Source organism: Phocoena phocoena, chromosome 12 (assembly GCF_963924675.1).
Source record: "Phocoena phocoena chromosome 12, mPhoPho1.1, whole genome shotgun sequence".
NCBI lineage: Eukaryota > Metazoa > Chordata > Mammalia > Artiodactyla > Phocoenidae > Phocoena > Phocoena phocoena.
The window spans coordinates 25,487,952-25,515,552 of NC_089230.1; the positions used below are offsets into that span (position 1 = coordinate 25,487,952).

At 44.3% G+C, this 27,601-nt stretch overlaps 1 protein-coding gene across 1 annotated transcript in view; it reads right to left on the reverse strand.

Annotated features, from left to right (window-relative positions):
- The window catches only part of ARFGEF3 (ARFGEF family member 3), a 182,477-nt gene extending 155,076 nt beyond the window's left edge, over nt 1-27,401 (reverse strand). The window contains exons 1-2 of the mRNA XM_065888865.1: nt 27,317-27,401; nt 20,384-20,435 (exon numbers count right to left, since the gene is read on the reverse strand). Coding sequence (XP_065744937.1) covers nt 20,384-20,435; nt 27,317-27,401 — 137 coding nt within the window. The remainder of the gene's footprint in view (nt 1-20,383; nt 20,436-27,316) is intronic.
- Between the last annotated feature and the right edge of the window lie 200 nt (nt 27,402-27,601).

Consider the following 27,601-nt stretch of genomic DNA (forward strand, 5'->3'; position numbering starts at 1 on the left):
AAGGTGATACCTATCTAGCTACAGACAGAACCACACACAATGGAATATTATTCAGCCACAAAGAGGAAGGAAATCCTGTCATTTGCAACAACATTGGTGAATCTACAAGGCACTGTGCTAAATGAAATAAGCCAGAGGCAGAAAGACAAATACTGCATGAGCACACACACTTATATGTGAAATCTAAAAAAAGTCAAGCTCAGAGAAAAAGGGAGTAGAATGGTGGTTGCCAAAGGCTGGAGGGCGGGGGAATAGGGAGACACTGGTCACAGGGTACAAACTTTCAGTTATGAGATGGATTAGTTCTGGGGATCTAATGAACAGCTTAGTGACTATAATCAGTAATACTGTACTGTATACTTGAATCTTGTATACTTGAATTTTGCTAAGAGAGTAGATCTGAAGTGTTCTCACCATACACACACAAACTAACCATGTGAGGTGTTGGATGTGTTGATTAACTTGATTACGGTAATCATTTCACAATGTATACATATATCAAATCAATATACTGTACACCTTAAATATATACAATCTTATTTGTCAATTACACCTCAATAAAGCTGGTGGGGGCAGAATGAAACCTTTTATATTTTGAAGTTACAGTCTCTGTCCCCTGTTTAAAGCGCTGCAGCTCTTTTCTCCACAGGCATTGAAAATCACTTTCAGCCAGCCACGTACAGAGATGACTCCCTTTAAGCAATTCATTTTGACAACAGGCATCAGACAGAGAACAGTGATGTTAAATTTTATTTTCCCATAAGCAGCAACTTCTCCCAGCAATAATATGTTTGTGGTATTTCAACAACGGAATATCCCAATACATTCAGCATTGCAAGCACTTTTAAAAAAATAAGTCTTGGGTGAAAGCCAAAAAAGGTTAATTTGGTTCCTTATTAGCTGCCTGCTTTAAACACATTATCGCCTCTATACTTTCCCTCTCCCAGCCTGTACAGTCAGCTGAATAAGACCTACATTAATCTGCCACTCAACAGGTAGGTCTGGCCTCACCTGGTGCGAAGACACGACTGGGATTAAATTTATTTTTAAAGGCTGGGTTTGTTATTGGCATTAGAGTGCCAAATTGAAAGCTGCAGTTTTCAAACTTTGGCAAGTTACCTTTCGGCCTGTTTTAAACTGCCTTAAACATGCTCACCCTGTAGGCAGTTTTATTTACCATACATCGGCCATGGGCTACTTTATTCCTCTCAAGGTAATATCGTATCTATTCTATAACTGCATGACCTTCCTAAACGCAATATGCACTGGAAGAAAAACAAATGCCCAGTATTTTTTTATGCACTGAAGGGAAGAAACAGTAGCAGACTGTCCTCTTAGTGAAATTTTTAAAGACCAGAAGACGGGAAACCAAGACAGTAAGAGCAGCCTGACACCAATCCCAGTCCAGGGCCTGACAATGCGACTGCAAAGGACTGAGCTGTGACTAAACAGGAGGGCCGTCCAGACCCTCCCTCTCATGGGCGTTCACATAAGTCTTCCTGGTGTTATTATCCTTGGCACACTTATCCCTCAGAGGTCACAAAGAACAAATGCAACACAGCCATTCACAGCAGTCTTGGCTGTAAATGCCCTAAATCCAAATAGAGACTTAGTGAGTTTGCAAAACTACATATCCCGCAATCAGTGGAAACAAGGTAAGGTCCTCAAGGCTGATAAAGATGTTCATATGGCAGAAAGGGAAATGTGTCAGTGAATTTTATCAAGTATTCACATATTTTAAACACTATAACTATGATTCTGCTATAATTACTATTTTTATCGGTAAAATCCCACTACATAGACTCTTCTAGCTAAAGAAAAGAATCTCTCCTTTTCCAAGGTAATGAAAGGACCCCCATTCAGAAAACGGAGAGTAACTGACTCGACCACGTAAACACTCTTCCAGATGCACAAGATGCCCTGTTACTAGGGTGACCTGACCCACTGTCTATATCACAGCAGGAACATGCTGAACGGGATCAGAATGACCAGGAACCCTGCAGCTGAAAGGGTCAAATCAACCTGGGAAATAAACATTCAGACTCAAGTTATGGGCCCTTACGCATCACCACTCTCACAGCTACAGTGGGTGGCTGTCCTCTCTCCCTGGGGACAAAGAAGGACCCAATGTCCCCAGGCAGGCTGAGCTCCGCCCAGTCATCCCCGGAGACATTTCTGCTGGCATGCCAAGGCAGCCGGACCTGCCCAACTGAAAGCTCAGGGTGTCTGAGCAGGGAGCGCCCCTGCCCTGGTGTAAGTGTGAAGGCCATAGGGAAAATCACAGTATCGTGGAGGGGCAATGAAGTCTATTAAGTCTGGCCCAACCTGGAGATTTATGATTTCGTTTTGGCCAACAAACATAGGGTATAATCCTGGGCATGTTGCTGAGCTCTCTCTGGGACGTCGCTTCTACTCACAAGACACTGGGAAGGGTCTGCCCTTCCCAGCCCCCTTCAAAAGGATGAGAAGGATAAACTGAGTAGGAGATATGAAAGGGCTTTGAAAGGCAAACACTTTATAGAAGTATCAGGGAGGTGTACTGGGAGAGGTGTACTGGGGAGAGTAAACTCTAAGGAAACCCTCTTTCGTCCTGGCTCAGACACCTGCCTTCTTTTTAAGTCTCAGCTGTCTTATCTGCAAGATGGGGATCTCTCTATCACCTCTTCAAATTCTAAAAGCCTCTACTTCTCTGAAATGTGTGGTTGGCAGCCTTCTCCTTAGCAACTAGATTCCAACTTTGTTTTGACTGACAGCATGGTCAGCCTCAACTGGTAGATCAAGATTGGTCTAAGCCTTTCTGGAGAATCCTGTTTCCTACTTTTCAGCCTCCCCTGTGGCTATGAACAACCTTTTGCTTTCCTGATATAAAGGACTAGACCTGTTTAGCTGGCACTGCCCTTCTACCTTCAGTTTTTTTGCCTTCTGCCTTGGATTAGGATGTGATGACTGGAGCTGCAACAGCCTTTTTGTGGTATGAAGAGCCAACTATAATGGAAGGCCGACAGAATCCTGGACATACCAGTGCTGAAGGCCTAACTCCACACTGCATATTATATGAGGGAAATAAGCCCTATCTTGTTTAAACTGCTGTTAGACTTTCCACTACTTACCACTGAAGGCATTTATAACCTATACATTGTGATAAAGCCTATTCCTAGAGAAGAGCCAGTATTCAAATAATTGCATATATGCCTTCTCTCTCGATACATTTTTCCAAAGAGGAAAGGGGAAATGAAGGAATAGATAGGGACAACGTTCATTCCTATTCTAACACGTCTAAATGACAGGTTTTCAGCAAACATGCATCAAAGACATAGAATATATTAGTTAAAAGAACAATTTTCAAGTCAGACCTGTATTTGAACCTCTATCATATATTAGCTGTGTGACTTCAAGCAAAGGGTTTTATCACTCCAATCTGTTTTATCATTAAAATATAGGTTATATTAGAACCTATTGTACTTGTAAAATTTAATAAAGACAATGCATAAAGTCATTAGTACAATTCCTGGCATAGATCAATGCTCCATAATTGGTAGCCTTCAGTATTGTGGGGGACAGGCACATTATATAGACCAGGGTCCCTGTGTATAAAGATGACGGAGTTTGGGGTCTAACTCGCGGAGCACACGAGTAAATCAGTTATTTGCGGCAGTGGGACAAGGCTATGATATCCACCTGTGTGCCCAGGGTGTGGGAGAGAAGCCTGGCTCCATCTCCAAGGCCCCAGGCCTTGTAAATGCCACAGATGTTTCAGCTCTCCTATTCCACCATTTACCAAATACTCAATTTAGAATTTCAACTTGACCTGCAGAAGAAATAAAAAGGACAACAAAATGGCCAAACAACAGCCAGAAAAGAGGAAAAAGATCCCATCAATAGATCTTCAGGTTACAGCTGCCACATTCACCTGGGCTATCCTCCTACCCCTGTGTCCCTGAGGGTCACAGGATTCCTTTAGGGAGAGTGTACTGGGGAGGGTGCTTTCAGCTGCAAGTGCTAGGAAATCCAACTCCCTAAGAGGCTTAAACAAGGAGGCAGGCTGGCTCCAGGCTGAGGTAAGTCCATGCTCTCAAGGCACAGCCAAGAACCCAGGTTCTTTCCATCGTTCTACTAATCCACCCTCGATTTGTCAGCTTTATCCCCTGGCTGGCTCCCCTCACAGAGACAAAGCAGCTGTAGTCGCTACAAGCATCATTCAAACGTGACAAGTTTCAGAGGAAGAAAGAACTTCACCTCGACAGGACTGAGACAGCATCCCTCTCACGCTCCATTCTGATACGCGGGATGCAGGGCAAGCCCATGGCCACACCAGACAGTCCAGCCTGCAAAGGGGCAGCCTCCTCTGAAGCACATGGCTGATAATAGAGGCAGTTCCTGATACCCAATCAGGCCTGTTGGGGGTAGGGGGCGGTTAGGCAACCAAAGGTTTCTGTTCCACAGAAAAATGATGGTTCCAGTTCCCTATTTCAGATGCCAGAATTTATTTTAAAGAACATTTACAAGGCCCACAGTGCGGTTTTCCAGATCTTGCCAACTTGGGCTGATTTGTTTGTAATTCCCAAGGGCCAATTAGGCCTCTTTGTATTCTTGGAAATCAGAAACAACACTTAAAATCCAGATTCTTATCTGCTCCTTTGTTCCCAGAACTTTGTTTTCCACTCTTAACATCACACTTTGAAACTCAGGACCAGAAAAAACAAAACAAAACAAAAAACCCTTAATCCTGCTACAGACTGCCAGAACACCGTGAGCCTATTTTATCAGAGGGAAGCTTCTCTTGTGATTTGTTGCGTATTCTGCTGTCTTATTTGATATCTTATGTAATCTCCATAAGACCTCAATAAGGAGGGTATTGTTTGCAGGACTATGATAGGGCAATTTCCACGGCTAGTGGTTCTAAAAAGAATCCGGGGCTTCCCTGGTGGCGCAGTGGTTGAGAGTCTGCCTGCCGATGCAGGGGACATGGGTTCGTGCCCCGGTCCAGGAAGATCCCACATGCCGCAGAGCGGCTGGGCCCGTGAGCCATGGCCGTTGAGCCTGCGCGTCCGGAGTCTGTGCTCCGCAATGGGAGAGGCCACAACAGTGAGAGGCCTGCGTACCGCAAAAAAAAAAAAAAAAAAAATAAGAATCCGGGGACAGTCCCACAGGCCTGGGAGGCAGGAGAACAGCCAGGCACCTCCCTCCAAAGCATAACCGCATGCTTGCTGGGCAGCCCTAAAGCTTTGGGGGCCAAGGCAAGGTCCTGAGAAGGTAGGCCTGAGAGCAGCTCCTGTTCTCAGGTATGAGGAAGAGTTGGTGACTCCGAAGAATGGATGATTTGAGATTCTGGCTTCCGAAATGGTTCTCAAAGTATAGCCTAGACACCTGAGATCTTGTCAGAAGGTCCATAAGTTCAAAACTTTTCATTCTCAATCTCTTAGAAGTATACAGTAGAGTTTATCAAAAAAGAATATTCACAATTATTTGAAAAGGTGATGAAAATTACCCTCCTGTCTTAAACCATTTACCTGTTGAAGCTGGATTTGCTTTATCTACTTCAACCAAAGCAACAGATTGTAACAGACTGGAGATGCAGAGCTGAGGATACAGCTGTTTTCTATTAAGCCAGATAGTAAAGGTATTGGCAAAATGTAAAATTTGTTTTGAAAGCAGTTACCTTTCATTAAAAAAAAAGTCTTTACAGGGCTTCCCTGGTGGTGCAGTGGTTAAGAATCCGCCTGCCAATGCAGGGGACACGGGTTCGAGCCCTGGTCCGGGAAGATCCCGCATGCCGCGGAGCAACTAGGCCCGTGAGCCACAACTACTGAGCCTGTGCTCTAGAGCCCGGGAGCCACAACTACTGAGACCACGTGCGGCAACTACCGAAGCCTGGGCGCCTAGAGCCCGTGCTCCGCAACTAGAGAAGCCACCGCAATGAGAAGCCCGCGCACTGCAACAAAGAGTAGCCCCCGCTCACTGCAACTACAGAAAGCCAGCGCACAGAAGTAAAAACCCAATGCAGCCAAAAACAAAATGAATAAAATGTTTAAAGTCTTTATATTAATATGTAATGGTCTTATTTTTAATGAATTAAATATTTTAAATTTTCTTTTTTAATGTCTAATATGGTAAATATAATCCAAAAAATTCTTAAAAAGTTCTCTGAGGTCCTCAGTAGTTTTTAAAAGTGTCAAAGGTCTTTTTGAGACCAAAATGTCTGAGAACTGCTGCATTAATGTAACGAATGAATTGAAACTGAGCAGGACCCCGAACGAATGAATTGAAACTGAGCAGGACCCCGTGGGGCTCCTGGGGGTGGAAGCCTTTCTGTCCCCCATTTCTTGTTTGTAGGCAAAAGACTCCAGCCTCCATGACCTTCCAACAGTTTCAAAGGGGAGATTCCAACAGTTGCTAATCAGGGAAGGGAGGGGATGCAGAGACAAAGTAGAAGCAGCGGAGAAACAATAGTGCAGCCTTGGGGCAGGGTTCTGGTTCGCCTCAAGGGATACACATAACAGTATCTTTGAATTCTCTACAGAACTAAAACCCTCAACAAATGGAAGGTGTTAGCATTCTTCATTCCAGAGAAGACCACCTGAGGCCAGATTAAAGGCACCAGAGAAGTTTATCAGGAGACCACTTGAGACCATTAAAGGAACCTGAGAAGCTCACTAGGAGACCACCTGAGGCCAGATTAAAGGAGTGCAGACCCTGCACACACCCTAATATTATCAGCAACCCCGCCCTGGAACCTTTGCTATAAAACTCACCAACTCCAAGTTGGGACATACAGTTTTTGAGGGGCACGAGCCCACTGTCTCCCCCTTTGCCTGGCAAAGCAATAAAGCTATTCTTTTCTACTTCACCCAAAACTCTCAGATTTTGATTCAGCACCAGCGCAGAGGCCGAGTTTTCAGCAGAACAGATAAAAGAAAATGTGTGATTTTCTGCACCCAGTTCCAACGGGGGAGTCCCCCCCACCACCAAGCAACTCTCCAACATCAGTGGGTTGTCCTACAGTTCAACTCAAAACGCTGTCTACCTGGAGACAGCATCAAATTCCAGTTAAGTCCCACAAGACTCAACCACCCCCACCCCTGCTTCAGATGCCAATCACAAGTTTAGGTTGTTACCTGTGTTTCAGACCGACCTGTCACAGAGTGGACGTTCTCAACACACCCTCCTTAGGTTGGATGAATTTGCTAGAGCGGCTCGGAGAACTCAGAGAAACATTTTACTTACTAGATTATCGGTTTATTATATAAGGACATAGCTCAGGAACAGCCAGATGGAAGAGATGCAGAGGGCAAGGTGTGTGGGAAGGAGCTTCCCTGCTCTCTCCAAAACGCTCCACTCTGCAAATCTCCACAAAGAAGCTGTCTGAATTCTGGAGGCTTCATGACGTAGGCACGATCGATTAAATCATTGGCTCTAGGCTACTGAACTCAATCCCCAGCCCCTCTCCCCTCCGCAGAGGTCCAGGAGTGGGGCTGAAAGCGCCAGCCCTCCAATCATGTGGCTGGCTCCACCCAACCAGCCCCCACCCTTAGGTGCTTTCCAAAGTCACCTCATTAACCTTGTTAACGTAACAGAAAACACCTCTTTCGCTCTAGTCACTTAAGCATTTCCAAGAGTTTTAGGAGTTCTGGTGCCAGAAATGGGATGAAGACCAAATACCGCTGACCCTTGAACACCTTGGGGGTTAGGAGTGGCGAACCACCTGCAGTAGAAAATCCAAGTATAACTTTACAGGCGGCCCTCCTCATCCTTGGTTCTGCACCTGTGGATTCAACCAACCTCGGATCATGTGGTACTGTAGTATGCATTAAGTGAAAAAAATCTGTGTATAAGAGGACGGACCCTCACAGTTCAAACGTGTGTCGTTCAAGGGCCAACTGTATATATTTATTATAAATCACAATATCACAGTGATTTGCGTGTGTGTGTATATATATATATATATATACACACACACACACACACACACAAACACAGACACACAATGGAAAATTACTCAGCTCTAAAAGGAAGGAAATCCTGCCATTTACAATAACATGGATGAGGCTTGAGGGCATTACGTTAAGTGAAATAAGTCAGAAAAGGACAGATACTGTATGATCTCATATGTGGAATTTAAAAAAACCAAACACATAAGAATGGAGTAGACGGATTGGTGGTTGCCGCAGACACGGGGTGGGGGGATGGGTGAAAGAGGTCAAAGGGTACAAACTTCCAGTTATAAGATGAATAAATTCTGGCCATCTAATGTATAGAATGGTGACTCTAGTTAACAATAATGTTATTGTATACCTGAAAATTGCTAAGAGAGTAAATCTCAAAAGTTCTCACCACGCACACACAAACTATGTGAGGTGATGGATGCGTTAACTAACCTTATTGTGGTGGTCATTTCACAATATATACTTAAGTCATCACGTTTTATACCTTAAATTTACACAACGTTATGTGTCAATTATATCTCAATAAAGCTGGAAAAAAATGTATATATATATGCCAGTGACACAGAGGGTCCTGAGACAAACCCTGTGGGCTAGAAGCTGCTTTCTCACTAGGATGCTGAGGAAATATGAAGATGCGGGAGGGAAAACAGAGGCAGCAGGCAGGCATGGTGAGCCCTTGCTAGGGAGAGCTGGTCCGCACCTGTGGCCTGCAATGTGGTCCCTGCAGATCTGTCTCCTTTACATCTACTGTTCGGTCAGTGATCACAGGGGGAAAACAGAGGTACCTACCTTCACCAGTGCCCATCCTTCCGTGTCCATATCCACTCACAGAAGCTGACAGGCAAAATGACTAGCTCAGGGTCCCAATGGCCCCTCATGGGAGCACCAGGACTTGCACCAAGGACCTAATGTATTACGATTATGTTTGCCTTCCCCTCAACAAGTGGTGGGCTCTTAGAGGAGAGATTTTATGTCTTGTTTCCCACTGTGTTTCCAGCCCACAGAACGTTGCTTGCTCGGCCCTAACTCCAAACCCAGGACACCTGCTCACCCCAGCCACTGCTTCTTTCCCCAGAGCCCAGATCCCCCTCAGATTGTCCTCCTACTACCGATCAGGGCTCCAGATGCCGCCAACAGAGATGTGGACATTCAAGACGCAGAGCTGCAAGGCAATCAGCGTGAACAAATATTTATAAAGGCGTCCACTGTACTGAATGCTTGGGCGTGCACACCTTAAACTAACAATCGCTTTCTTTCTTAATCAAATACCCTACTGACTTTAAATTACATCTACATTTTTACTATCTCTGAAACACATGCATGCTCTCCTCCCCCATTTCAGCAAATATCATGTTACTGGCCTTATCATCCACATCCAGCTTTATTTCAGAGACAGAGATGGAGTGAAAATCCTGGAGGGTGCGCAGCCCTCCGCGGCCCAAGCTGGGCGGCCTCTCTGCTCAGGGCCCTCCCTCTGCCCTCTCCCCAGGACTCAGCTCCTGCACAGCTGGACCCAGTTTCCCAGCTTCTCTACCAACCTCTCTGAAATAAGCACACAAAACCCCTTTTGTTTTTGAAGGACTTTCCTCCCAGCTGGTAAATACAGAAAAACAAAATGGGGTTTACAAAACAAAGCCAGCAATGGGGAGAGGAAAAAAAAAAATCTTTGAAATGCAACAGCTCTCTGGATGTCACTAAATTAAAAATGAGCCTAGGTCTGCCCCCATTCAAAAATACAACCTGTTCTAGATATATTCCTTTAGTTTAGGCCTAAAAATGAGTTCTGCCATAAGTCTTCTCTTGGTAATTCTGCAGGTTTCCTCATCTTAACCATCCCTAAAGAAAGCACCTCAGTTGCTACTTAGATTCTTCCCTCCATCACGTAAGCAGAAACCTGGAGAGGTAAGGGTTCGTTTTTGAATCACATAATTACCCAGGCTTCCCAGTGTGTATTCACATCAATCCCAGACTAACATCTCTTTCATCTGAAGTCTCCTTTTGCCTTTCAGACAGGAGAAATCAATTTAGGTCATTTCCTGGCAAAGTCACATCTACACATTAATCTCGAAAGCTCTAATAATTCGTGGCTCGCCCCTCATCTGCATATAGGACACTCCCTCTTTTAAAGGCTCTAGCTCCTCGGAGATTGCACTTAAAGTTGTTTTCAATACAAAGTGGTCTCATTGATATTCCAACATTGGTAAGTTGTACTCATAAATGAGCAGCGGCTAACTATAGCCGATTTCCCAAGAGTTCTTTACAATCATGGTGCTTCGTCAAATAATTTGTTGCGTGAAGTTTAGTTTTATATATCTCAGCTTTTCACATAAATTACAAATCAGAAAACAGAAACTTCTGTGTTAAGTCAATAATGGGAGAGGTAATACTCTGTAATGGGTTAAGAAGGTGAACTTTGACCCCAAGTCCTGACTGCCCCAGACTGGTTCAAGGAGTCTTTCCATCTCAGGGCTTCCCCCGACCTCACAGGAGAGCAGGCAGGATGGAGACCAGCATGTATAACACCTAAGAGTCCCTGGCACATAATAAAGGTTGAAAAATGTTGACTTAGTAGAACAGCCCAAACTTAGTTGGGAACATGTGAGTCAGGCAATTAAGCACGCCAAGAAGCATCGTATTAACAGTACTGAGCTATAAAACAGATAAAGGGAGAGCTCCTGTGTCAAATTAATTGGACTTAGCTTGAAAAATATGTATCAGGGCATTATATAATTACATAATCCTACCGTTCAACTACACATAACTATGCAGTAAAATATAAATATGAAATAGTTAATAAACAAAGATGTCCAAAGAAACTAAATACGATTCTAGTCTTTGTACCATCCGCAGTAGAAAGGTTCTAGCGGGTGAAAAAGAGAGATTCAAATACCTCACTGAGCCATTTACATCACTGAATCGATAAGCTCAGGTCCCTACCCATCTCTTGGAATCCATTTTTTATAACCCGTCAATGTAAACAATTTCTCAGAGTCATACTTTGAAATTAAAGCAGGAGATCTGGACCTAAATTGCCGTAAGACACCGTTTAATTATAAAAAGCACGCACAGACTAACCCACACAGCAAAAATCCTACCTTCTTTCCACTCAAAAGGAATGAAAACCCAAGAAAGAAAACTCATGATTGGACTGTTAGACTTTTTCAAAATTGAGTATGGTTCCTTCTAACACTTCCCTTTAGAGCTAAGTGCCAAAAAATAAAGGACATCAACTACTTGTTACAAAGGAAGGATGAGTGGTCATGGCTGGTTTTGAACATTAATATGTTGCTCACATCCCAAAATATCACTCAAGCCCAATAACCTCTACATCCCAGCTTGGGTAGGTTATGCACGTCTCTAACTGACTGCATCATTTAAAGTGCTTTTAGGTCCAGGGCTATTAACAAGGAGAAGCTTTATAATTGAGAGTTAATTGTAAGTCTTCCTCATCAAAGGGGTTAGAACACAAAAACCATTAGAATTGGCTTTACAGGCTGGCAGATACACAGAAGCAGCTGTTTGTAAGTTAGGAAACAGTATATAGTATTGTCCCTTATACTATATTAAAAGGTGACAGGAATACTCTTTGTTTCCACAGCAATAGGGAAAGGAAAAAGAGAAACTAGATCTTCGGGGCACCTTGATTTCTAACGTGGATTTCAGCAGCCCCACTGCTAAAGGGTGGGCTTACCGGCTATTCCACATGCCACTTTCTCCCTGCAGACTGGTTTTTGTAGCTAACACAGAAATGTCACTCTGTTCACCTGTTTAGGGGGAGCCAGATCTCAGGGAGCTGGAACAGTTCAGGTCGACTTCATGGCAGGCCCTTGGTCACTTAAATGATTCCCACTGACCCCGGGCAAGACTGACAGCTCCCTCCATTTTTCCTTTCATGGCTCCGTGGGATAAAGACGTCTCTAAAACTGAGCCAGGCTTAGACTAACCAAAGTGTCTAAAGCCTTCTATATGTATATTTTTTTCTGGTGCAGAACCAGAAAAAGATCAAGAGAGCCAAAACTTACTTACATTTGCACGCTTCTGCAAACAGAAGTCAGCCGTGGTATGGAGGAAAGCCGGAAACCGCCAAGAGAGGAGACGTCAAGATGAGTTTAAATCCAGGAGAAGCACAGATGTTTGCAATTTACCTGGAATAACGTGGACGCCTCATCAGAAGCACCTGTCCTGCATTTACGCTAACATCCTCCCTTCAGTCAGCATAAGCTGAAGGACCTGGGAATTCTACACTGGCGTCCTCTGCCGCCTCCTCTGGACAGCAGGAGGTAGCAAGGGGAGCCCAACGCTTCTCCATGACATAAGAAGTGGAAACAACAAATGATGACATCCAAACTGCCTGCCAAAACCCACTGCTCCATTTTAAATCACAAACAGTCCTCCCCAGTTGATGTGGAGACACTTATTTCTTCAATTAAAAAACAAACAAAAGGACTTGCTTGGTGGGGCAGTCGCCTGCCAATGCAGGGGACACAGGTTCGAGCCCTGGCCCGGGAAGATCCCACATGCTGTGGAGCAACTAAGCCTGTGCGCCACAACTAAGTGAGCCTGTACTCTAGAGCCCGTGAGCCACAACTACTGAGCCCGTGAGTCACAACTACTGAGGCTGTGAGTCACAACTACTGAGCTCACGTGCCAAAACTACGGGCCTAGAGTCCGTGCTCCACAACAAGAGAAGCCACCGCAATGAGAAGCCCGCCCACCACAAGGAAGAGTAGCCCCCGCTCACTACAGCTAGAGAAAGCCCACGCGCAGCAACAAAGAGCTAATGCAGCCGAAAGTAAAAAATAAATTAAAAAAAAAAAATTTGTACAACCTGTAGAAGTTGCCCCAGGGCTCAAAGCACAGAACTAAAGCACTAAAATAGATAAAAGCAGCAGAAAAGCAATTAAAACCATACAAAGAATAGGAAGCTATTATGGATGGTTCTCTCCAAGTATAAATGCTACTGAATGTGTTCTCACCCTACAGGAAACCTCAGCAGGTCCCCAGATCAAAATAAGGAGGAACATGTCAATATCTGGGCTGAGAGAAGTGTCTGGACCAGGAAGGCAAAATGAAGCTGGGTAGAGGCTCAGCCAGGGTGGGGATGGGAAGGGGTGGGGACCATATAAGGATAAATGCGAAGGAGGCTGTTAGAGTCTTTCTGGGAACTGCAACTGGCAGAAGAAAAGTAATTAGGCTGAGGCTGACTCTGAAGAATCATGGAGAAGGCAAACAAAATGGCAGCTGAGCCATGGCTGGAGTAATATGTGTGATTGTTCCCCAAGGGCACTGAGAAATGCCAACAAGAGGTTTGCTGCCAATGGCAAAATGGCAGCTGAGCCACGGCTGGAGTAATGTCTGGGATTGTTCCCAAAGGGCACTGAGAAATGCCAACAAGAGGTTTGCTGCCAATGGCTGTCTTTTAACAAAATTGCTCAAGGATTCCCTTGACGGTTTTATCTCATCTGGACCAGTCCTGTTGTAAGTTACTTGGGCTTAGAGAAAGGGAAAATCCTGGATCGGAGAGGGATGGAGGTGGAGATTCTTGAGTTCTTTAGAACAGAAATACTCCAAGTCAAATTCATGCTGGGGGCGGTGTACGACAGGCTGCGTGCTTCTTCCAGGTGGGCCAAGGACTCTTCATGGGAACCCAATGAGAGCTGAACCTCTTGTATATTCAATGTCCTTTGATACAGAATAGTAATCAGGGTCTTGATAACTATCACCAACCCTCAACCTCAATCTAATAATACACATTAGACTAGTCAGGGCTTTGGTTGAGTAGAGAGTAAGGAGTTTAAGACTATGTTAGCTGAGGTCAATGGATTGGGTGTTGGGTTTCCGGTCTACTCTTTGGGACCTACTATTTCGGCCAGTGAGATATTAGAGGTTCTGTCGCCAAAGTTGAGATTCCCATTCTGGCACAGATTCTTCCAAACAGTATGTTTTCCAAGAATCTAGGTGATGAGGACACAGGTTCCCTGAGATGCAGAGTCTGGAGAGGCACTGAACTAGGGGGTGAAAAGATGAATAATTTATATATATGAACTCCTTGAGGACAGGGTCTCAGAACAGATGCCCTAAACAACAGCCGACCTGATTGATAAATGCCATGGCAGAATCATGTGAACAGTACAGTGAGAGCATGAAGGAGAGAAAGATCACCGTAGCTCAGTCTTCAAGGGTAAGCAGGAAGAGGAAGTGAGAAAGATTGCATGCTACGAGACATACAGTGGACAATTTTGATGAAGGGAGCAGCTCAGAAAACATCCCTCTATTATTTTAGTGTCCCATATAAAGGGGAGTATTGGATTGCTAACTCTAGACCTCCAGACCTGCTGTCTTGGTCTTGGCATGCAAAAGGAAGAGGACTTGTAACAAGTATGCTCTACTTCAACGTATGAGATGGTCCCCAAAGGAGGAGGGGCAGAGATTGGGAAATGCTCCTCTGTAAAACCCTAGTACATGTGCAAGAGGGTATCCTGGAGTGGGGGCCTTACTAAACGTGTCCTTGGTCATGGGAAAGAGCTTGTTTCTCTGATGGCCCGTGCCACTGAGGTGCGATTCAAAGCAGGACAGGACCACAGTCTGTAGAACCTGGAGGAGGCAGAATAGAGCTTGACTTGAATGTGGCTGGCCTCAGAAGCTGTGAGAACTTTCTGACAGAATGGGGAGTGTGGGGCCAGAACTAGGGTAAGGGAGTTGGCCTTGGGTACAAAATTTAAGGGAGCACTAAAATCTCAGCCCTCAAGATAAATAACATTTTAAGGTCACATTTGAAAAACTCAAAATTAATGTAAAAATTCTATGATGAGCAAAACATAAAAATTTTGAGACAGGATCTGGCATGTACTTGTACAACTCAGCCTCACTCACCTCACCCTGGTCCCAGTCCTGGGAAAGTGAGCCTCTTGGAAATCTGGCAGGGAAGATGGAGTAGTACATACAAGAGCAGGTAGCTCAGCCATGATGTCCAAAGTGGTAGAGGCTGAACGTCTGTGGGCCTCGGCACGGGCTGAAAAGCACCCTCCTTGCAGATCCACACACAGCCATGTGAGGGTATCCAGACCCAATGCTCCAGGATTTTGAGTTTCTTTTTTTTTTTTTTAACATCTTTATTGGAGTGTAATTGGTTTACAATGGTGTGTTAGTTTCTGTTGTATAACAAAGTGAATCAGCTATCCGTATATGTATAGGCCCATATCTCCTCCCTCTTGCGTCTCCCTCCCTCCCACCCTCCCTATCCCAGCCCTCTAGGTGGTCACAAAGCACCGAGCTGATCTCCCTGTGCTATGCAGCTGCTTCCCACTAGCTATCTATCTTACATTTGGTAGTGTATATATGTCCATGCCACTCTCTCACTTCGTCCCAGCTTACCCGTCCCCCTCCCCATGTCCTCAAGTCCATTCTCTACATCTGCGTCTTTATTCCTGTCCTGCCCCTGGGTTCTTCAGAACCTTTTTTTTTTTTTTTTTAGATTCCATATATATGTGTTAGCATACGGTATTTGTTTTCCTCTTTCTGACTTACTTCACCCTGTATGACAGTCTCCAGGCAGGATTTCGAGTTTCAAATCCACTAGAGAAGACAGCAGGCAGGACATTCTGGCCCAGATGCCAGGAGAGAAGCTGACCATTTCCAACCAAGACTCGGAAGCAGAAGAACACTGCAGGAGTCCATCAGAAAGGGAAGAACATTCCCTGGGAATGCGCCAGGTCAAGAATGTTCTAAAAGAGCCAATGATTGCAAACAACAATGGTACTGAACGGTCCACAGCAATGGCATAAGCCCTTTTCCTACTAACATATACGGTTAGATAAAAATATAAGCTTCTCAACACTTCAGAGAGAAAAATGATCAGACAGATGTAGGTATCATCATAACCAAGCCATCACAAAGACAGTGGGGCACAGAAGGGGAAGACCAATGCATCATCTTGCATGAAGCTAAACATTACAGAAGTTATGGTACCTCCAGGTGGGCTTAAGCCTGGTGACGGCCTCACAAAACAGACATCAGCCCTAAATATTCATAACAAAAACCAGAGCAGCCCTGAAAATTCCATAAATGATCAGGTTACTTTGGTTATATTACTTGATTCCCAAAACCACAGGGAAAAAGGAAGAGGAGTAGGGGGTGAGAGGAAGTAGAAAAACGGGAAGAGAAAACATTTAATATTGTTAACTACTAATAGTTCTTGATCAGCAGCTTCCAGGACTTATTTCTTACTTGGCTGAAAGACCAGCAGCCAACAACAAGAGTCAGTAACTATTAGCAATACCTTGAGTTGGGCAGAGACATTTTACCAAGTGCGTCACTGTGAGTGACAGCCTAAGCTGGCTCTTGCTAGTCACACAAGGAGGCCAAGGAGATGGTAACCCCGACAGGAGTGACAGCCTGAGCCCTGGAAGGCCTCTTTCTTGAGTGTGGGCACACCGCGATGGCCCACCAACTCACAGGTTTTATTCAACCCCGTGAAGTTGTGTAAGATCTGAAGTATAAGAAGAGGGGAGAGAGGAGGAAAGACAGTGAGGGTCCAGTCTCCACATGGAGGAAGATAAGGGTGCTTAAGTCTCACCCCCAAGATCAAAAGCAAGACTATGGGCAGGAAGGTGGAAAGGTTTTCATATAACTATCTACTAACAAACTTGGGAAATATTCCACAGGGCGGGTTCCCTAGCCCCTCCTCCACCCCTGGTATTCAATCTCACTGGGCACTCTGCGTGAATCCCCATCCTGGTTGCTAAAGCTGCTCACCGTACCACCAACGAGAGTGGGCATTTGCTCAGCGAAAGAGCCCAGGGCAGAAATAAGCAACGCCTCTGACCACTCCTTCATTCCAGCTAAAACTTTTTTCTGTGGGTTTCTCCCCTTCAGTGCCTTATGCATGACCAACTCCAGTCACCAGAGTCACTAAAAGCATTCACATGACATCTAGACTTTTGTTTTCACAAGAAGTCCTCAGAGCAATCAATGGCAAAAAAAAAAAAGATAATACAACCATAGTCCTTTCAAGGTTTCAATTTTCTTCTGGTTTGAGCTATCGCTACTAACGTACACAATTGATCAGAACAGTATTAGTCATTATCTATCAGAATGTTAACGTATTTAACTTGAAAAGCAGTCAATTAATGGCAAAAGAAAAAATAAGGAAATCAGCACAGCAAAAGTATTTGACGCACAGCAAAAGTATTTGACCCACAGCAAAGGAAACCATAAACAAAACGAAAAGAAAAGCCAGAATGGGAGAAAATATTTGCAAACAAAGCAACTGACAAGGGATTAATTTCAACGGGAGAGGCCACAGCAGTGAGAGGCCCCCGAACTGCAAAAAAAAAAAAAAATGCCTGTAAGTTGAATCAGAGGATTAAAGTAAAACTGATTCACAACAGAGGGGGAAAGTCCACTATGGTGTATGTTCTCATTATATCACTTCCCTGATACCAAATGAAACAGACAATCAGACTTGATTCAATAGCTCGTTTTTGTTCTAATTATGGCTTATTCCTACACCCTAAAAAAGGCTTTGAAGGGCTCCCAACTATTACAAATCACAGTCAGACTGAAACCTTCTGATATGCATAAAATTCTACAATAAATGTATACTTGGTGCCTCTTAACAGTGTTTTCCAGCTACATTTGTCTTCATTCTCCTCCCTCGGAATATAAAACTGAGTGCAAGGCTTAAATCTGCTATGTCTCATCCATACACTCAGTTCTCTGTACAAGAATGCCTGACGGACTTTGTCGCACATCTGGAATACAATGACGCACATTTCTCCGTATACAGGATGACATCACCAGCTTTTTATCATTCGGACAAATACTCTGAATCATATTTCTAATAATGGTGAAGATATGTAAACACACACACACACACATATATTCATATTCATCCACGGTTCCTCATCCAGCAACTTTCCCACCAATTTTGTCATTACCTCCTATGGTTGAACAAGATGGCCAGCTGGCTCTGGGGTAAAGCTCAAGACCATGGACAAAAGCAACGCTCAGTGGCTAAACGGGATCAAACACGGCCCATTAACACTGTACTTTCTCCAACTCATTTGGTCACACACACACCTAGAGTTGGAAAATGTCAGTTGTCTTTTGATGAACATTCCCAGGCACTGTACCAGGAGCCTCTTCTGGTATCATCATCACCTTCTTGCCCCTAACACTGAAGGCAAACCTTATCAGAGACCCAAAACCATAGAAAGTCTCACTGTAGCTTCAACAACCCTTTGGATAGAGAAACAACCTTTAGAGCAGTATCATCAAATGTTTTCACTCATACAGCCACTAAGAAAATTTTAAAATTCCACTTTTCACACATTTTAAGTTGACATTTAAATTTCTCAACCGTAATTTTAATTAACGGCAAAGGTTGTAATTCTGGCATATTGGAATTAGTAAAATTCTAATTAAAACGTATCACTCATTTCAAGGTATCTAATGAAATCCAAATACCACACCAATTTGAAAACCACCTTCATCCATCAAAAAATATGTGAACAAACTCTTCTTTTAGAGTAAAAATGGCTGTATTGTTCTTTTGTCACAAAAATGTGTATAAAGTGAGTTTTAAAAATTTCCTGTGGCTATAAGGCTTAAAAGTGTTCCATTTTCTTCTGATGCAAATGATTGATCCAAACAACATTAATTATAAGAATGTTAATATAGTTAACATGGAAATTACAATTTTATTGGAAATGTATTTCTAAAGAAATGGACAGGGCTTGTTTATTTTTCTCAACTAGTTCATGTATCTATAGATAAATATTCTCTATTGCTAAAATAAGGTGGGGTTTAACATCAATTCCATACCTTTTTTTCCCAGGTTTAAAGACATAAGTGATAAGAAACGATTTTTTATATAAGAAAGGAATGAAGGAGATTTATCATCAAAAAGTCTTTTTGTCTATTATCTCATAACTAGATTAGCTCCTCCTTCAATTTTGTTGAAAGCCAAGAAGTAAAAACTAACCTGCAAAAAGATGCGTGCCCTGATCATTGTATTCATCCCCTTTATCAACACAGACACTAATATTTTCATAGTCCTTTGTTGGTAGGAAGAGGGTTTTGCACCCCAGGAAAACACACCACAGTCAGATTCGGGATGGGATGGGTAACAGCTGTCCTTTGTCAGGAGAAGGTTAAGAAGTGAAATGGAAAAGGAGACGTGGCAAAATCAGTTCTGAAGCAAATAATTTTAAGACAGGGTACCTATAGAAATTGGGAAATCATCTCCTTTAAACCATCCACGCCTTAGTATCTCTTGGAGTGTTTTCACATGGATACCCCAGCTGGAATATACCTCCTCCAGGCAAGAATGTTGCTGCCAGACATTCTACCCATGTAGAAGCTTTATATCCACAAAAGTACACTTGGTTTGATTAACATATGAATTACCTTACAATATATCAGCCTGTAGCAGACACTACAGAAGTAATATATTTTTAAAAAAGACAGAAACATAACTCTCGTTCAATCTACTTGAAAAGAGAGAAAATACCTAATAGATCAGTGTCCTGACAATATAGAAACTATACGCAACAAAAGATTGTTTTTAATAATCTCAAAGAAAAATCTGGAAATGATCCAAATGTCTAACAATAAGAAAACTACGAAATAATTTGTTGCAGCAGCCATACAATGGACATATATGCGATATTTTAATTTGAAGAACATATATTGACATTCGAAAAAGTTCTTCATATGGTGCTGACCGAAAAAACAAGCAGGAAACAAACTTGTAAATAAAACTTCATATTAATTTGTATGTGTGCTGGGAGGAAAGTCTATTAAGAAAATCTATTAAGCCATGTTCAGTGGTTATCCTTAGGTGGTGTAATTATGGGTAACTTTCTTATTTGCTCTTTCCCAATTTCCACAAAAAGCATGTATTTCTCTCACGATGGTGGAGTGGGGTGGGGAGTGGGAAGTTGAGGAATTGGGGAAAGAGATTTACTGTCTCAGGGCTGCTGCTGATGCCTATAGAGTTTGCAAGATGGTGTCCAACCAAGGGGCCAGTGAGAGCTTAAATCCAACCCACACGGTGCAGGGCTGCTCTCCCACTAAGGGGGAGCCATTTCCCAACTCACAGTGGAAGATTCTGTCCACTGTCCACATCCACTCACTTAGATTTTGGTCATTTCTCTCCTTGACCAATTTTATCCTTTCATCCCTGACTGCCACAGCTGGTTCCTTTGGATTACTGACTTTATTCACTCCAAGACAGGTAGAAATCAGTGCAGTCAGCTTCCCATCATGCTAACCTCATGAAATATCCCAGTTCACTGAGGCAAAAAAGCCACCAGTCAGCAAGTAAAATGCTATAAACCAGTGAGGTTTTCTGGCCCTTCAGGAGAGCATTTTTTACTCCCACTATATAAAAAAAGCATTTTTACTTCCACTATATTATACAACTCCAGTCTCCTTACCTCAGCAAGTGTGGAGGGATCTTGACAATGGTATCCACGCTATCCAGGGTTTCTGCAAAGGAAAAATTACAAAGTTAAAAATAAATATGTAAAGACTGAGAATTTAGATTGTATACAAATTTCACCGTTAGTTTCTTTTTTCCCCCTGGAAATTCCTATAATTATAAATAGTCAATTCTCAATTATCTGCACGCAAATCATCCATACTTAAAAATCCTTTTCCTTTGCTATAGCCCACGAGACTTCCTCTCAGAGCTTAAAGATTAAAGATTAGGACGCATTTCGCTTAGAGACAGAATAAGTAGTTAAATTCCTAACCTGAAACAGAGTGCCAATTTAATCTAGTTGCACCTGGCTAAAAATGTTGTATTCTTGCAATAACAATAGAGAAAGAAAAGCTATTTCCTTGAAAATACCGTTTTAATACCCTTAAATAATAACTTATACTTGTGAGAGACTTTCAAGTTCACAAAGCACTTTATGCAACAGCTCATCTCACACACATTTAGGACATGGCAGATGAAACTTTTTAAAAATCATACTATAGTTAGGGATACTGACTGGGAGGCTCATCCCCCAAGTCTCATGACTCTGACCTGGATGTTCAGTACTTTACCATTGTTGTGGATTATTCACCCTCTTGCTGCCTCCGGTTGTTGAGATAATGAAACATTCACTATTCTCTTCAAAAATAAAAACTGTTCTATTTCAATAGCTCCAACAATCCTGCACCCAATTCCAATGTGTGTGCGCGTGCACGCGTCAGGGTTGGGGGGGATGGTTTTCCCACACCAACAAGCAATTCCCTGACAGCAGCTGGGTGTCCTCCAATTTAACTCAACTCTGACACGAACTGGAGAGAGCATCAGATCCCACAGATTTGGGCTCAATCCTACAAGCCTGTAGCATCCCCCCGCACCCCACCTTCAGATGCCAATCTCAAGTCCGGTTGTCACCTGGGCTTCTGACCGACTGGCTAGAAATTAAAGTTTCCAACAACCCCCTCCTTGGGTTTAACTAATTTGCTAGAATGGCTCACAGAACTCAGAGGAACTCTCACCTAGTAGATTACTGGTATGTTACAGGATATAACTCAGAAACAGCCAGATGCTAGAGATGCATGAGGCAAGGTGTGGAGAAAGGGCAGAGAGTGTCCTTGCTCTCTCGGTGCACCACTCTCGCCAAATGTCCCTGTGTTCATTGGCCGGGAAGTGCTCCAAATCCCATCCTTGGGGGGTTTTACGGAGGCTTCATTACATAGGCATGATTGATTGGCCACTGGTGTTTGAACTCAATCTTCAGCCCCTCTCCCCTCTGTGGAGGTCAGGGGGGTGGGACCGAAAAGGATGGTTTTCCTGGCAGCCAGCCCCAATCCGTCTGTGTGGTCCAACAATCACTTCATTAACCTAACAAATGACTCTATAGCTCTCTTCACTTGGGAAATTCCAAGGGTTTTAGGAGCTCTGAGCCAGAAACAGGGACCAAGACCAAATATATATATTTCTTATTATAAATCACACACTCCAACCGGTCTCCAGTTTTTCTGTTCAAACTCTTGCCTTCTCTCTTCACTGTTTAGAGTCAACAAGCCCTGTCAATCTGAACTATTTTTATTGGGGAAGGAGAAACATGTCTCCCCACCCTGCTACCAGATCAGAGGGAACAGTGGACACCAAATGTATCCCTGAGACTCAGGACTGAGAACAGGCCAAAACATGATGATAGCGTCTGGGCCCGCTGTGGTCCATGGGGCAAAACAGTGGGTGTAAGCCAGACAGATAGCAAAATAGAAAGATGGATCAGCAGGGTGGGTGATGCTGTGGTCACAAGGCCAAGGGAGGAACTAGAAGGACTGAAGTCAGTTCTTAAGATGAGACAGGATAATGAGAAAACAAAAGCCTGAGATGCAGATGGAGGGAGTGAGTCTGCACCTCATGGGTGAGTCCAGGCTAGCAGTCAACAGGGCAGAGCCAGTGCCCAGGACAACTTGACGCTGCTTCCCAAGAAGAGGGTCTGACGCTGAACAACCAAATCGCTGTGGTTTTCCTCATCACACAGAAGGGTTTATATTCAACTCAGGATGTGCAACAGGGCCCAACTCTACAAGTGCTAACAGAGAGCTAGAGGAAAGGGAAAAGAGAAAGGCAGTCACAGAGCAGCCATAACGAACCCATCCTGTTCCAGAAGGGACGCCGGGTAGGAAGCTGCATCGGGGGTGGCATGTCAGAGCACAGGTGACGGATGTAAATGTGGGCATCGCATTCTCTGAAACTGAAGCTGTGGCTCTCAAAGTGTTCAACTCCAGTCGGGCTGCGAGTCAGAGACCAGAGCTCATGGCTCATTCTTGTGAAACGCAAACTTTTAGGCTGGCGAGGAGCTGCAAAGGGGACGGAGCAGCTCAAGAGGTCGGATCGAAACGGACGGGGTGCGGGCATGAGGCCAAGGTCAAGTGGGGGCCCAGTGTGGCTGAGAGGACTGGTAAGAGGGATATGAGAATGGTCTGCTAGACTGAGGTCAGAGTACCTTATTCTTCAGTCGGTGGAAGAACAGAGGAGAAAGTCAGATCGCAGTGAGTTGAAAAGTAAGCAGGAAGTGAGGATGTGGACACAATCACTACATTCCCTTTTTTTTTATTATTAATTTTTATTGGAGTATAGTTGCTTTACAATGTTGTGTTAGTTTCTACTGTACAGCAAAATGAATCAGCTATACATGTACGTATGTCCCCTCTGTTTTGGATTTCCTTCCCATTTAGGTCACCACAGTGCATTAAGTAGAGCTCCCTGTGCTATACAGTATGTTTAGTTACATTCACTTTTTAAGAAGGTTAGCTGTGAAGGTAACAGATGCTGTGGCTGGAAGGAAAAGCGGGTGGAGAGATAGACGGAAGGATGGTGGTTAGATAGACCATCCTTCTTCTCTTACTTGGTATTCAGGCCTCTAATTTTCTTTCTCTTCTCCATTTTCCAAATCCATTCTACAGGAGCTCCCTGATATATGCAAACACCTAAAGTTTCTAAAAGGGACATGGTCCAGTTCTAATGTTCTGTCATTCTATTTCATCCTGCCATTCCCAGCTCCCAAGCCTCCAGGATTGCCAGTGCTTGAAGGAGAATGCTATTCTTTCAGGCTCTCCACACGCTGACCCAGTCCCTTGTTCTTTTCTATTCCTTAGTCAGACCATTTCCTCACTGACAAAAGTATCTAACCTAGATAGCTTAAAATAGAGAAAACGTACATACATGTTCCTTGCCCGTTATTATGCAGCCATTAAGAAAACTGATTTTCAGAGACATATTAATAATAAAGTAGAAGAAAAGCTGAAGTTGAAAAACAAGTAACAATCCGCCATATACGTAGAACCCTTTGCAGAAGGGAAATACTCCAAAATGTGATGAGTGTTTTCTCTGGGTGGTGACATTATGGGTGATTTTAATTTTTTCTTTATAGTGTTCGAATATTTTTCAATATTCTAAAATGAGCATATGTAACTAGAAAACAAGACAAATGTCACTTAAAACCCAAATAAGACATTAACACGTTGATTTATTTATGTGCCGAACATGTGCCTCTCATATTGTAGGTGCAGAAGCCACAGACAAGCATACAGTCCCTGTGCTCAAGAAGCTCACGTCTACACTGTAGACATTTGTTGCTTTCGTTGACTGGCATCCACCCCACTGCCTCTGATGCAGCAAACCCTAATTTTGTTTTGAGGAAGCCATCCTTCCCTGACTCTGGGATTTCACTGGGCCTTGTAGCCAGCTAGCCCAGAGGACTGGTTCAGGGATACATACTCAACCCATCAGGACAAAGAGAGAACTGTGACACCAAGGGCTGGGTGGGAGAGACTGGAAGAGCCCCACTCTCTTGAGATGATCCCATGATAGGCCAAGTGGGAAATGACCCCTTTCTCCTGTAAAGGCCTAAACGAGGAGATGCTCTCTCTCTCTCTTCTATGACAGTTTTAATGGGAGATGACTCCTCTCTCCTGTGATGGTCTAAATGTCTTTCTCCTATAATAGTGGGAGATGAGCTCTTTCTTCTGAGATGGAATAAGTGTGAGGATGACCCCTCTCTCCAATGGTACTTTTGATAAGAGATGACTCTTTCCTGGGATGGTCTAAATGTCATGGTGACCCCTCCTCCCTATAATGGCCCCAAGTGTAAGATGACCCGTCTCTCCCATGATGGTCTAAGTCAGAGACGATCCGTCTCTCCTGAGATGGTCTAAGTGTGCTGATTCATGAACCCAAAGCTGTGGAGACTCATGCCGAGAATGTTCATCATCCCAAAAGAGCAGAGCGAGGTCCTTGAAACAGTATCTAATTCCTGAACCAAACTCAACCCACAGCTAGCCTTCAAGGGGTATTTAGTTCGTAGTGAATACATGCTATTTTGCTTAAGTCTGCTTGAATCAGCTTTTTTGGTCTCCTGAATCCAGTATATTTCTCAATCATTCTGCCCCTAAAAGAGGAGCTTTGTGCATAACCCCCTATAATCCCCAGCAGCAGGTGCTATAAGAGGGTCCTGAGAGCAGGGCTCAGAGCCCAGAGGAGCAAGTGATTCGACTGCAGAGCTCAGGGTAGCCTTCGTATGTGAGCTGGGCCTTGGGATTCTGGAAAGGGAAGCTGCGGCAGAAGGATTAGCACAAGCCCAGGCAGAGAAGTGGGCAGCACATGGCATGTACAAGAAAGTACGTGGCTTACTGGGGACTGACGAACCCTTGCTATGGGGGCGATGGGAAAGAAGGCTGGGGCTAGATTCCAAAAAGCATTCTAAGGAATTCACACTTTACTCTAAAAAAAAAAAAAAGTATGGGGGCTGAGGAGTGAAAAGCATTTTATAGCCAAAAAAAAAAAAAAGATGGAACAGTGGAAAATGGACTGGAGTGGGAAAGAGAACAGGAAACCATACCTTCATGTCTTTGTTTCTGCCTCATTCTCCCTCCAACATACCCTTCTAACAAACTAATTATAGGGAGAGAGCATTTTATTCATCTTTCTATCCCCACTGCTCAGTACAGAGGAGGTCTTAATAAACCTTTGCTACATAAGTGAAGAAGAGAAGAAACCCACAGCTTACCCATTCTCCGAGTCCAATTTACTTCAAAAGCCCCACCAGCTCACACCAATCCCCCCAGCACACCCCTGACCCCACATTCATCCCCTCTTCTTTGATCTCTTTTCCTGGTTTACTCATTCCAACCTGCACAATGAATTCCCCACACTGTTATTTAACTGTTTCATGAGCTCCCATCTCTTCTTGCTTACTAAGAACAGCCACTGGGAAAAGAATCACATCTACTCTTCCAGACAGGCTGGACTCCAGGCTCTGCTCAGATCATCTACCTGCCTCAGCTCTGGGCTTCCCGGTCACTTCAAGGACCTAAACTAGGCAACACTGCACTTTAACTTAACAAGATGTTGAGTATCGACATTAAAATTAAAAATACTAGATTCCTCTCCTCCTCCCTGTTATCTAAATCTGCTTAACTTACAGCAAAATAATGAGTACAAGGAATAGCATGTTTAGAGTGCAGTCAGCCCTGCTTTATTATGTTACCCAGCCATCTGTGACCCTTCATTAGAGGCATTTGAGAATCTACCCTGATCACGCTGCTGAATGACAATGGCAATGCAAAAATAGTACTGTGGCTTTAAGAGCCTTGCTTCTCACTTATGTACCTGGTCCACATTTTTTTTTCCTCTAACAGTAAACAAATGGCCTAGTTCTGATTCTGCCTATGAGATAAACTTCCTAGACAACATTCTAGGAAATTTTGTGATGATAGGCAGACATAAAAAAAAAAAAAATGATGTGGCTGTGATTGTTTGTACACACACACTCAAACATATGTGAATTCAGACCTAAATATTAACCGAGTCACCAGCTAAAGCACCATCAGAATTCTCCATTTAGTGGAAAACCTGCTAATAGCCCTTCTCTATCTCTTTTCAGGCTGTACCACAGTACAGTGTCGTGACAAGCACTGATGGCTCTTTGGTTGAGAGAGAAAGGGATTCAATTTTATGTTTTAATTAAGTGGCAACTGAGGGATCTCATGCAGGCTTGGGCAAGGCCAGAGGCCAAGAGAGCTGCCCTGGTTTCTCCTTCGCCTTTCCTTTTTTTTTTCTCCTTAAGCATCACTGTCTCCTGAGCATGCTCCTGATCTCTCCGCATTCCCACCCAGACAATTTTGATTGCCCACGTTCTTGCCTAATTGGAATGTCATTCAATTTTCTCCGAGGTTGAGTTCTACAACCTGAGTCTGATGGGAAACACAAATTTGCTACCTGGAACTTCTTTCAATGCTTGCACAGCTCACAAATCTAAAATCCCACCTGTCTGAAGGGCAGACGACAACAGAATTGCAGAGGTAACACCATCCCACCCGTACGTTATTCTTCATGTAGAATAACCATGAAAGCTAATACTTAACAAGCTGGCCTCTATCAGGAGAATCAAATTAAACAAGCTATTCCTTCCCGGTTACACTCGCCAAGGTTTTGAGATCGGGGTTGATGGTTCAACTTCCCTCTTGCCCACAAGCGCTTCGGAATCAGGCCCCTGGATTCCCACCGGCTTGCGGTCCTGACTCGGAGATGGGTGACCACGGTCCGCCGTGCTGGGGATCTGAAGAAAGGGGCCGCCCAGAGGGGAGGACGGCGTTTCTCCGTTAAGGTTTGGAAGATGATAAAGAGACCAGAGGGGAGGTGGATGGATGTCAACGCCCGAACCCAAATTCGCGTATCACACATCAGTTTACCGAGGCAACTCTCGCAATTGCGCGAAATGCTTCGATCACAGATGCTCAGCGAAAGCCCCCCACGCAGAGGGGCCATTGCAGCCAGCCCGCGCGACCCTCCGGCGGCGGCGAGCAGGACCCACCGGCAGGTGCCCTACGCCCCGCGCCCCGCTCGGCGCGCTTACCAAGGGCCCAGGTGCAGCTCTCTTTGATGGCTTTGTACTTGCTCCCGGACGCTTCCTTCTGCAGCTTCCTTAGGATCTCTTCCATCTTGACCTTCGCCGGGGGCCGGCCGCAGACAGCAAGGGGAGCGCACACGAGGCCCGGCGGGGACGCCGCCGCTACCGCAACCCGGCCCCGGGTGCCTAGGCTGCCGCTGCGCTCGCCCCGCTCCGACCCCGCGCGGCGGCTGATGAATCACGCCCGCTCCATGCAGCGGCCACGTCAGGCCCGGAGCCCCGCCCGCCGCC